General features: G+C 44.4%; 2 protein-coding genes across 4 annotated transcripts in view; one reads left to right on the top strand and one right to left on the bottom strand.

Annotated features, from left to right (window-relative positions):
- The window catches only part of MRTFA (myocardin related transcription factor A), a 61,363-nt gene extending 57,088 nt beyond the window's left edge, over nt 1–4,275 (top strand). For both annotated transcript variants that reach the window (XM_081209512.1, XM_081209511.1), the window contains exons 13-15: nt 297–473; nt 811–871; nt 1,212–4,275. In XM_081209512.1, the coding sequence (XP_081065638.1) occupies nt 297–473; nt 811–871; nt 1,212–1,723 (750 nt within the window). In that variant the 3' untranslated portion in view covers nt 1,724–4,275. The remainder of the gene's footprint in view (nt 1–296; nt 474–810; nt 872–1,211) is intronic.
- The window catches only part of SGSM3 (small G protein signaling modulator 3), a 27,071-nt gene continuing 18,972 nt past the window's right edge, over nt 4,222–12,320 (bottom strand). Inside the window, exons 13-23 of one of the 2 annotated variants that reach the window (XM_081209523.1) lie at nt 10,650–10,777; nt 10,270–10,425; nt 9,964–10,018; nt 9,742–9,791; nt 8,901–9,053; nt 8,638–8,708; nt 8,057–8,105; nt 7,692–7,777; nt 7,329–7,451; nt 6,000–6,060; nt 4,222–5,754 (exon numbers count right to left, since the gene is read on the bottom strand). In XM_081209523.1, coding sequence (XP_081065649.1) covers nt 5,674–5,754; nt 6,000–6,060; nt 7,329–7,451; nt 7,692–7,777; nt 8,057–8,105; nt 8,638–8,708; nt 8,901–9,053; nt 9,742–9,791; nt 9,964–10,018; nt 10,270–10,425; nt 10,650–10,777 — 1,013 coding nt within the window. In that variant the 3' untranslated portion in view covers nt 4,222–5,673. The remainder of the gene's footprint in view (nt 5,755–5,999; nt 6,061–7,328; nt 7,452–7,691; nt 7,778–8,056; nt 8,106–8,637; nt 8,709–8,900; nt 9,054–9,741; nt 9,792–9,963; nt 10,019–10,269; nt 10,426–10,649; nt 10,778–12,320) is intronic. The other variant, XM_081209524.1, reaches the window with a different exon arrangement.

Raw genomic sequence — 12,320 nt, 5'->3', positions numbered from 1 at the left:
AAACTTTGTGCTCTGCAAAATGTAGGACTTGGATCTGGCCTGCAGGAAAATTGCTGTGTTGCAGAAATGCAGTACTTCCTGAGCCAGGCAAGTCAATGTTGAATCAGATGAGGTCATGCATTGTATACCCTTGACCGTGGTGCAAGTAGCTATGATGCCTATATGAGGAGGGAAGCAGGAACTGTAACATCAGAGGCTCCACTGTGAATTATCTGAGAAGGGAGGCTTGTATGCTGAGGATGCGTGCAAATGGCCCATCTGGGAATATTGTTCATTGCTTTTTTTCTTCTTCACAGCTTCTCTCGCAGCCAGGATCTCCATCTCCTCCATCTCCACCCCAAATGGATCTTGAGCAGCAGAACTCATCCTTCTTTGGTACTCCACCACCTTTGCCTCTCCCTGCCTCTTCCGTGTTGATGAAAGAACCACCAGGTTATGAAGAGGCCGTGAAGCAGCAGCCAAAGCCCCTTGAGGTGAGAGTAGCTCCTTTGTGTTGACAAATCAGAAGCATGTTGGTGTTGGTGCTGTTTTGCAAAAATAGTGCACACTTTGCCTGTCAGTCCTGAAATTCTCAGGAATCAAATATGCAACAGCCTCCCTAGGGTTAGAGCCATCTTCCATTTATTTGAGGTAGGACACAGATTGCAAGTGTCCAACCTTCATACCAAGGCTGTGGTTGTGCCATTTTTGCTAAGTGACACCGACAGTCTGGTGAATGTGCAGTTTGGCCAGAAGATCATTGGAAGATAAGTGTTGCTGCATAGCTGGTGAATGCAATGTCTAAATAAGCACCCGTTCCTTCTTTTTCAGGAAAATGGGTGCTCCAGTCAGCAAATGGATGACCTGTTTGACATCTTAATTGAGCATGGAGGTAAGTAGACAATTTGGATTTATGTTAGGGACTTCTGTGGCTTCTGCAGCAGTGAGGCTGGCCATCTGAAAGAGAACACTAATGAGCCTTTGTTTGAAGCCAGTTTAAGGGGCAAATTTCCTGTGTAGGTTTGTGTGTACACTTGGTCTGAAAGAGACATTTGTGCCACTTAGCAGATTTCAAAAGGATGTAGCAGCTTAATCTGCAGCAGTGCTCATGGGTTCTTTGAGCGGTTGGTGCGTGCAGCACTTGCACAGCCCTAAGACTTGTGGCCATGTTTAGGAGCAGTAAAAATATTGCAAGCATCCATGGATTTAAGTGCTTTTTTTCTCTCTCTCAGAGATTTCAGCTCAGTTCAAGGAGCAATCTTCCCCAGGAAGGAAAGGCGCCACTATTTCCCCAGGATGCCCTTCTCCGTCCAACAGCCACCATTCCTCAGAGCTCCCCCTGCAGGTGCCCATGAGCCACACCAGCTCTATTAATCCCACCCCAGCAGGCAGGCTGGAAGACTTCTTGGTAAGCAGCACTGGCCTCCCCTTGCTAACAGCTGGCCCTGATGGACCTGAGCCTCTATCCCTAATTGACCTCTACAGCGAGATGCTAAGCAGTTCAGCTATCCTGGACCACCCATCTTCACCTATGGACACATCAGAATTGCACTTTGCCCCTGAGTCTACTGGGGAACCAAGCTTGGACCTGGGAGAGGCTAACTTGGACAGTATGGATTGGTTGGAGCTGTCAGGAGGGCCAGTGATGAGCCTCACCCCCCTCAGTACTGCAACACCTAGCCTCTTCTCCACAGATTTCCTTGATGGACATGATTTACAGCTGCACTGGGATTCTTGCTTATAGCTCTCTGAGCATGCAGACTTCAGGGGAGCAGTACAGCTGGGTTGTAGGACATGGATGGGCTCTTAAGTGAAAGTTGCCTCTTTCTTAAGAGCCCTGCATTTTGACCAGCTTTCATGAAGCTAGAGCCAAGGGCACGTACCAGTGATGTCTTCTGATTCAACCTCAGGCAAGCTACCACACTTCTCATAGCTATTGGTGGACTAAGGCATGGTCCTTTCCTCAAATGTTCAGTGGTCGTACCAGTTGTATGACTTGTTGGAGGTTTTCAGAATGGAATGCTGCCTCTGGGTGGGGTTGAGGATTTAGTTCGAAGCCAAGAATCAAAAGCAGTTTGGAAGAACTTACTGGAGAAACCAGGCTTCCTTCCTGACCTTCAGTCTGCCTTGTTAGAAAGCAACTGTGCTTTTTTTAAACTTGGCAAAAGTTAATTTGGCCATCTTTGGAGATGAGGAGGTGGGAGGATGAGTATAGGACTAATGAGGTTTCTGCTTATATGGATGAGGATCCTGTTCCAAGAGCATTTCCCTAACAATGCCATAGTATAGGTGCTTTCTGCCTGGCAAGAAAGCCAAGCCCAAGTTATGTGCCACAGCTTAGATAATAGCCATCTTCCTTTGGCCTGCTAATTCCTGCATGTAGCCCTTGTTCCACTAAAACTTAAGAGGCGGCTGTATGCCCTAGCTGTTGTATCTCACCTGACATTGTTGTCTCAGGTACTCATTTGGTTATGAATCAAGACAGCTGCATCGGGGATGATACTCCTAGCCCCCTTTAATAGCTCTGCCACCTCCTCTTAATAACCCTGCCTAGGAAACCTAGTTGGCTAGAACTTACTTGTTCCAAGTGGTGGCGCTCTGTGAAGTTTGGGCCTTTGGGAAACATAAGCACTGGAGCAGATGAGCTGCACTATGCTCCTGTTCTTAGTGCTTATGCTGCTCATGTGTTTCAGTTCAGCTACTCATCCCAAGGGTTTTCCTGCATATGAAGTGTAGCTTTCTCTGATCTGGAGGTTGGTGTCATGGGGATGTCTGGTCTTGGCTGTAGGTTAAGGGTTGTGGCTCCACTTCCGTTTGGAGAGTTCAGCTGATCTCCGAGAGCATGAGCACTAACCTCCTCTCTGAGGCAAGTGTTTTTGGTGCTGCTTGCCCAAGGAGTTGCATGTCTTTCATTGCACAGAGGAACTTTCCTGTAGCCATAGTCCCTGCTGCTGTGTGGTTAAGAGAATGGTTAGAAACCACAGTCTTGCCTCTTGATAGCTGGTTTCATTTATAGCTGGTAAAATTTCTGTATATAGCCATTATAAAACTTGTTTTGTTTTTGGAAAGCAGATGAAGTTATCTACCTGGTTAGGGGGTAGTTACTTCCCTTTAGCTCCTACTGTGTGGTAAACTGTTGGGGAGCTGGTATTTTAGCCTGTGGTTTGGTGGGAAAGAGGATTTGGTCCTTAGACTACCAGCTTTAGCCTTATTGCACATGTCACTCAAAGGAAATTGTATTTCTATTAGTCTCTTTCCCTCCCATAGAAAATACGTAGTTAAATGTGTCTGCTGGCACTGCCTTTCACCCCAAAGCAGAAGGAAGGAGGGTCCTGTCATTTGACAGGATCCAGGAGCCCCTTCTGTTTATCTTATATTTTATCAAGTCTACATAACATATCCTAAACACCCCCTTTTATGATGAATGGAATTGAAGAGAATATTAGTTATGTGATTAGCCATTATCCTGAAATGGCCAACTGCACGTGAGTCTTATTTCATTCAGTAAAATATGACTGTTTTGGAAATTAGATTAATGGCTGCTGAAGGTGGCGTATCTCTTGTATACTCTTCAAGACGTACTACTAATATTGTCACTCAGTCTATCACTGATTGGGAAGGTTGGATCTAGACTTGGGATTGTTCACAGTATAGAAAAGCAGAATAAGCCAACTTATTGTGGGGAGAGGATCTGGTTCAGTAGTATCATCTTACCTGTTTTCAGACTAAGAGCAGTTAATGAGTTTAGACTGGAAAGTACTTGTTGGCCAGATCAGGGCTGCTTTAGCAGCAGCAGTGGGTTTGTGCTGAAAGTGCTATCCTCAACAGCTGCCTGGTTTTGAAAGGGTAAACATGTCTAGTATAAAATTATGAAGAAAAGTGCTATGGGTTAAGCCCATTTTAGGAATACTACTCTTTTGTGGAACGAGAAAGTGACTGGTATTAAGATGGGTTTTTTGCCAGTGTCTAAAAACACATGGCTTATAAAATAAGTTCCCTAATTCTCCTTTTATATCCCCAAAGTAAAACAAGAGTCTAAGGGTCTTCCTTTGGTTTGAATGTACGCACTCTTCTGCTGATAACCACTGCTTGTATTTGATTAGCACGCACACTTATTCCACTATGCATCAATGAAAGGGGTTATCAGCACCCACAAGAGGCTTACGCAGTGCTATAGTATTGGACCTGGAGTGAACATGCAACTGGAAAAGGGTATGGAATGAATATTATGGATAAATCAAATTATTTTTTCAGTTATTTGAAAAATCCATTTTATTAAAAAAAATTGTGTTGTAACATCTTTGTACATCTCATCTTTGGTCATGGCATAATGGATACTGATACGTGCCATGGTGAAAAGACAGCAAAGGCATTCAACATTTGTGGAGGGATGAAGAGCCATTTCACACTATTGTGACAGTTTCTCCTTCCTAGAAACAGCCCTTGAAAGAAGTGTGGCAAATTATCCAGTAGTAGAACAGAATGCAACTATGGGGAAAGGGGCTTGCAATCTATTCTCATCCAGGTCACAGTCAGTATATTCTAGCTGACCAGACTGTAACAGTACTATTCACTGAATAAGAAACACAATATTTCAAGGCTGATTTACTTAACATTCAAATCCTAGAATCATTCGCAGAAGTGTCAATTTTTCCTTCCAACTACTAATACTTCCACATAACTCAGGAGAACAGAAATAAGGCTAAAGGCATCTGAAAAGCAGTCCTACTTCCCTATTACTGTCTTAGTCACAAGATGTGCAATTTACTTAGAAACCAAAATGACAAGTGATTGTGCTCCTGTCTTGCAGCCTCTACCATCATCATCAGTGTAGGTTGCAGTTGACTCCCTGAGCCATCTCGGTCCTGAATCCATTTCCTGCTAAGCTACATCAAAATATACAGAGATTTCTGGATACATTTTACATCTTTTGGTAATCTCTCTCTTTTTTTACAAAGTTCCAGGCTAAAATGAACTGATGCTGTTCAGCTAAGAGCCAGAATTAAAGGCTAGGCTCCTGCTGCTCCACCCAAGGCAGTTTTAAACCAGCTAGCCATTTTAGGCACTTTGTGGCAGTAGCCCAGCCATTCATACACTGTAGCACCTGGGAAAACTAGTCATGAATCACAGTTTCTCTTTCAGACACACACTAATAAGGGGTGTTTCACATGTTAGCGTATGTAAGAACCATCATGAATAAAGTGAGCCTTGGAGGAACTTGGAATCTGTTGGTCTCCTCTCCCTGCCATAAATGAATCTTAACAGCTAGACTGGTTACCCTTGGGGGAATCCACTCTTGCTGTACACCACACCTAGACAACTTTCTGTCTAACATTACTGTCTTCCCTCTTGCCCAGACCAGCAGGCCTTGAACAGGCTTGGTATCCAAGGGGCACAGACTCCTGAGTGGTACATTACTTCCATAATATGCACATGCTCTGCACAATCAAGTTAGTGACACCATGGGAGAGGGAAGCTAGACAGCCACAGTTTCAAACAATGCAGCACAACCCCTGCTCTCTTCAATATGCTACTGCCCACCTGTTAAGCAAACTGATACCAGTCCACAAGAGAACTCTTGACAAGCAAAGACTGTTGGTGAGAGGGACAGACTGAAGGGGGAACAGGCTGCGAGGGAGGAGAATATGCCAATGGTTTGATGTCATCCAAGAAGTCCAAACTGAGGCCAAAGAATCACCCATCTATGTCCCAGCTAAAGAGATGGTGCTTCACAAGCATGTCCTGGACTCCTTCCTTCAGTGGTTTCTTCTTCTCCTAAAAAAGGAAGGCAAAGGGTTTTTCCACATACATTGTCGCTAATATGTATGTACTGTGTGTGTGTGTGCTTCAGGGCCCACCACCATACCATCCCGGAAAACAAAAGGGTCCAGGCTGGGGCAAAGATTAGCCTGCTGTACCTCAGCCCCCTATGCAAATATAAGAGAGAACACAGTCTAACCCTAAACTGGGGTTGATGCAAATGCATGGGCTGTTGATTGACTAAAGGGACACATGCTTACCTCTCTTTTTACAGGGAGTTCCCAATCCTGAGAAAGGCTGAATGCAAATTTACTGAGGACTCTGCAACAGAACATATCAACCATTAAGAGAGCTTAAAAGGAGGGCTATGCAAACACTATAGGCAAAGTAATCAAACTGAAACTCACATTAAGTTCTGACACATTTATTTCATTCTGTTCTTACAGTTAAAAATTGTGCTTGTTCCATAAACAAGAACTGCAAAACATTGTTATCTGTCTACTGCCACAAATCAAGTCTTCAAGTCATTTGACATTCTAAAGAAGTGAAGAAGCAAGAAAGAAAACAGGCGTGGGTGCTTGGTGGTGTTTTTTAAAAGTGGCTCTTTAAAAAACACGAGAAAAATCTAGACATGAATTGTTTAGTCACCTCACATTTAACACAGCTGATGTGAAATATATCTATTTAAGAGACAATACTTCATTTTAAAAAGAGGATTCCCAGCATCCTTACTTAGAGCACTTGGCAGTGCCACGGTCACAATTGACGGCTGTGTAAGAACATAGGAGACAAGTTGTATGATTTACCTAACAGAATAAGCATGCTTCCAGGTCTAACTGTCCTTATGAAATACAAAACTCAGGTACTTCAGTAATCAATACGTTTTCTCCTAGTTTTGCTGCACGCAGACTAACTCCTTTGTAGTTTGCTTTCTACTCGGCTCTACTACAGCTGAAGCGCAAGTGTACCCGTTCCCCTGTGTTTATGTCTTCTCATTCAGGCAAAAAGCCTTCCCAATGTAGAAACTCTGAGCAGTTCCCTCTTAGTAGTTGTCCACACTTCTGCTTGCCCCACTGGTTTCCCCTGGGAAAATCGCATTTGCCGCTGAAATGGAACATCAGGTTTTCTGCAGATTGACCCAATCCAGCAGCAAACAGGGATTGGGAAAGTGTTGGGGCAAGCAGAAGGGTGGATGAGCCCTTATTTTACTCTTCCATGAGCCAGCCTGGCTGATGCATCTTCATGTGAGCTGTGACAACTGGTTATTTTCTATTTTTCTGGAGATGCTGGCTGTGGCAACCAAGGAGGTTTGGTGGTGTATGATGGCAAGGGCTGGGGGGGGGGGGAATCAAATCCTATTCTGCTAGGATAATGACTGATGAGCTTATCACAATGTACTGCTATTAGCCTTGCTCATAAAGACCTATTCCTCCCAAGGAGGCTAAGATTGGGCAATGAAAGCAATTAGCATACCCTCTCTCCCTGTATGACATAGCCAAGTATGATTTCATTCACTTACATAAGGCTGCAGCTACCAGGAGGTGGAGTTGGGCAGTAAAATAAAGTGGGGAAAAGGAGGTTCCACCCACCTGAGCTCACACTTGATCTGCACCCAGCCAGGACTGCGCAAGAATGACCAGAGATGGAACCATTTCTCCACAGTCTGCAGGCTAGAGCACAACACCTCAAGCCACAAATGCAGCACCTGCTCACTGAAAAACAAAGCACAAGGAAAGTTACTAGCACACACACATGTTCCATTGCCACTGCATAAGGAAACTCAGGGAAAATAAAAGGTGGAAGACCTTGTGGCTCGGAAGCAGTAGAGCAGATCACACCTTAGGCTGACAGCTCACAGCCCCTGCTGATGAGGCCCAATCTAAGCCACCCATTAGGCTCCTGTTCTCTGCTAGCAAATGCAGCCTTGTATGAAAAAGAACTGGAAGACTCACTTCAGTCCAATGCAGATAAGAGAACGAAGCTTCACATCCATCTGGGCATGTACTGCATCATGGGACATGTTGACAGACTGCACCGCCTGCAAAGGGGGAAAAGGGAGTTATATGGATTCTTACTCAGCAGCCTTTATCTCCTGGGAGCCAAAAAGCTCAAACTGCATGCAGAAGGTATTCTAACCAAAGCATTTGGGCCTTAGAGGCAATGAGAGTGAAAGGACTCTAGATTGCCACCTGCTGGAAGACACAGCCCTCTGGGCTCATCACAGGTCCCCATCATTAGACCCTGAAAACAAACTGTCCCATCATAAAGACACCTTCATGACATCACCACAGCCAATTAAAACACTAGAACATCTTACCCGATAAAGCAGCTCCTCTGGAGTTAGCACTTTCCCATCTTCATCCAACCTAGAACAGTAAATTAACAGATCCAGCTGATACCAAACAAGCGAGGGTCAGACGTTTGCCCTACCCAGTGCCACACACAGGATAGAAGCAACAGTTCCTTTCAAAGAAGATTCTCAGTAGTCCTTGCAAATTTCAACACAGGCCACTTGGCTAGGAACTTACACCACTAAAAGCTTGTAGCCCTCTGAAGAAAGCCTCATTTGGCAAGTAATCTCTGCAGCAGACACTGGCTAGCCCATCCTACATCAATAACCTGGCCTATAACCACCACCACTGAATTATTTATATGCCACCCATCTGACTGGGTTGCCTCAGTCACTCTGGGTGGCTCCCAACAAAATAATAAAAACACAATAAAACATTGACTGTGGAAAACTTCCCTGAACCTTAGGTCTTCTAAATGTCAAACAGTTGTTTATCTGTTTGACAAGGCAGTATGTTAAAACATTACAAGAAAAATAAGTATCAGAAGGAAGGGTACATGACGGACAGGGAACATCTAATTCACTAGACTGATGAGAGAAACATTTACCTGTAGGTCTTGCAGAGCACAAGACGAGAATACACAGAGTCAAAGTCACGCTCCACTTCTCGCCCAGCAGCCTAGATAGAGAAGAGCACACAAGCACAGTTATTGATATGGCTGTCTCTTATTGTGACAGACCGGCACGTGTCCGTCCCCCCCACAATTACTACACTCTCCCAGAAGCCTCTGTACTTGCCAGCTGCACAGAGGTCTCATGTACTTGCCATACTATTTCTAAAGACCCTGCAGACACCAAGTGCCTCTCTTACCTCTTCAATGAAGAGCCAGGGGTGGCAGGGCCCCCCCAGCAGAGATGGCCTCTTCAGCCCATGTTCAAATATGGCTTTGAGGGCTGGGCAGAGTGTCCCTCGAACCAAGTCCGTCACACCTTCAGTGACAGAGTCATCTCCAGCAATGGAATACTTGGAGAAACAAGAGCACAGCCTCCATTAATGGATGAGAAGCCACAGCAAACAGAAAGACACATATGGTAGATCTTTACGATACTATTTGTGAATGCTGTTACATATGCCCGCCCCGCTATTTCATAGGAGGATGCCCAGGCAACCGCAAAGTCCATATGACAAAATAGTTTAATAAGCTCACAGTTTGCATTACCAAGGTCCTCCAGTCACCTGGCTAGCAAGAATATGAATGAAGCTGTTAGACTATCCCCTTTGCTAAACTTTTCACTGCCCCTCCCAACTGGTTGCTGGCAAATCTGGTTTTATCTTCAGTCGTCCCAAATATAAATTATTGGCTTTGCCACGGATTTATTGAGTCAGCTTGGATTTGTCACCTTATTCCTATATGGTCTACCTCTCCCACTGGGGTAGGGGAATAACGGTATCTCCTATTTCCCAAATCTGAAACATACAGTGCACAAAGCTTGCACAGAATGAGATATTTAATGGTTTTGTGTTCCGGTAACCCAGATTGTCATTGGGTGACTAAGAGATATGCACTTTTCCAGCATGTGATTCCCACTCACCCAGACCCAAACTCTGCTTCTCAGTGTCTGTTTCCCCACCATGTCCTTTACAAGGATCCAGAGAACAGTAGACACTAATGGCAGGAAGCAGGACCATAAATTTAATATGGAAACTTTACCTCTTTGCTCCGTTCATCCAGAACTTCCACAAACTTTGCAGGAAACCAACCTATAAAGAGCAGGGAAATATCAGGATAGGAATCTAGTCTTGGTATCAGCCTGTATATAAGCAAACAGTATTTGTGGCACAGGCTGTGAAGGTAGCCCCCCCCCCCAATAGATTTAATATTATTGTTTGGGGGTGAGCAGATTCCCACCTCACAAATCCCATTTGCACTTACCTCTCAGGCCATTCAGCTCTCCCACCCAACAGTGCTCATCCTTCTGAGAGATGATCTGCAGCAATTGAAAGGAGGGAAAGAGATTTGATCATACGGAGGAAAAAGAGGAGCAGCAAGCAATGTATGGGAGCAAATATGGAATCTGAGCTGAGATGCCCACGTAGTGGAAGTTGCCCCCAATTATTTTTAGTGTATACTGCAGAAAAAACCAAACTTCACTCTGTTTGTTGTTCCTTATTCATATAATGTCTGATTTCTCCACCCCCCTACATGATGCTACCATTCTGTTGGTCCCGACCATCGTACCGTGATGATATCATTCTTACGGAAGCCCAGTTCATCATCATCATGGCGCTCAAAATCCAGCAATGCCTTGGCCCGTCGCCGATGGTTCCGGCAACAAGCCACATAGCTTTCATGGTCCCGCTGGTGGCTTTCCATGGTGTAATCAGGAGTCAAATCCTGGTTGGGGGACAAACAAGAGTAATCTGAATTCATGCCAAGCAGAAGGCAGAGACTAACAAGGGATGAGGACATTCTTCCAGTTTTGTATCTTCCCATATTCCCTCATGAGACAAGTTCTCACCCAACACTGCACAAGCCCCCTCCTTAAGTAAATTGGGTACAGTGGTAACCATCTCAGTAGCAGGAAGCATAGGTTTTCTTGTGGGAGATCCCCTACTCACTATGCTGCAGCTCTTGGGATCCACACACTGAAAATGCCGTGCCACTTGCAGGATGGCCTCGCGCAACTCTGCAACCAGCTCTGTCTGCTTAATGTTCTTGGCCTTCAGTGCCTCCATGTCATCTTCCCCTGGAAGGAAGGCAGAAACAAAGGAAGGATAAGGAAATCACTCAAACAGAGCAAGGCGGCAACCCAGTCAGATGGGTGGGGTATAAGAAGTAAAGCATCATCATCATTCTCTTAGTATTGCCCTCTTCATCTGAAGCATCTGCTATTTGGAAACATACTGCTTCTGCACACTGAGTTTCCATTTTGTTCTCATACCAAAAAGACAGACTTCCCTTCTTCTATTTAATTGTCTAAAGTTGGCCAACCTGTGGCCAATGCTGATGTTTGGACTACAAAGCCCATACTCCCTAGCCACTGGTCATGCTACCACAGGTTAGAAATCCTTGGTCTAAACAAAGGAGCAAATAAGACCATTGCTATTGCCCTTCTAATATAACGAGAGAGGATGAATTTCTTCCATCATTTTATGTCTCAATCACATCCACTTTCCCACTAGTCATATTTCCCCCCTAAAGTCTTATACTTTTAGTTGCCTTTCTGCACGATATTTCTTTTAAGATAGGGCAACAGAACTCTACACACTATTCTACATAAGGGTGTTCCAAGGAGTTATGGGCAATGTAATACTTGCTGCTTTATTTTCACCCATACCTAGTTCCTAACAATTGTGTTTTTCCGTTTACTTTTTAGTGCCGCTCTATTCCTGAACTGATGTTAACTACAACAGCTCTTTTAAAAAATCCATTCTGTGTTCCACATGAATACATGAAATGAGAAAGACTGGAGATGTGCCTTATGCCCCATCTCAAAGCCCCATAAATATGTTTTATAACCAGCCTCTTGGCAGAAAAGAGAGAGACTGAAGCCTAGTTAAGTTTCTCAGGCCTCCTCAAAAGCTACATAAAAAAACCTAAGAGTGTGCTTAAGCTAGAATAAAATAAGGGCACACCTACAGTGTAAACTTAAAACTAAGTAAACTGCCCTGAGTTCCCTACAAAGCAACTTCATTGAGGGATTTAAAGGCTTATAAACCTCATGGCACAGTTACACAGATTAAAAAACAGGTTTGTTTCTGCAGAGCGGATTGCCCAGGGACAGACCTTTATTAGTGAATAGTTTCTAAAGTAGTGCAGCCTTTCAGAAGTGATCAATAAGTAAGGAGGACAGTTATCTCCTCGTAAATACTACTTGTGTGTCTCATATTACTTTCTTTCTCTGGACCTTTAAAGAGGACAAAGAGCATGGGCTTCACCTGGGGTTCCAACACAGCCACTGAAGAGGAACCCTCCTGCGTACAGCAGAATAAACAGCTTGTGCACGACTCCCAAGAGGTTAATTTTTAAAAAGATGAATCTAGGCAGCAGACAGAAGTGTCTCCTTACTTACCCTGAAGGCAAACAGAGTGCTTAGTACAGTGTACAATAGCGCAAGGACAATCTATGGCCATGTTTGCACTAAATCATAATTTAGCACAATGTGCACAAGCTGGAACGAACCTGAATGTGCCTCTGACTCATGTGCTCCTTTTCCCACCCTCAGCCACTTATTCTGCATCAGGGTGGGGGGTGGGGAGGAAGGAAGCTTGAGGATTTATTTGGCTCAT

This window comes from Podarcis bocagei (assembly GCF_964188305.1).
Source record: "Podarcis bocagei genome assembly, chromosome: 10".
NCBI lineage: Eukaryota > Metazoa > Chordata > Lepidosauria > Squamata > Lacertidae > Podarcis > Podarcis bocagei.
This window is presented reverse-complemented; position numbering and strand designations above follow the sequence as displayed.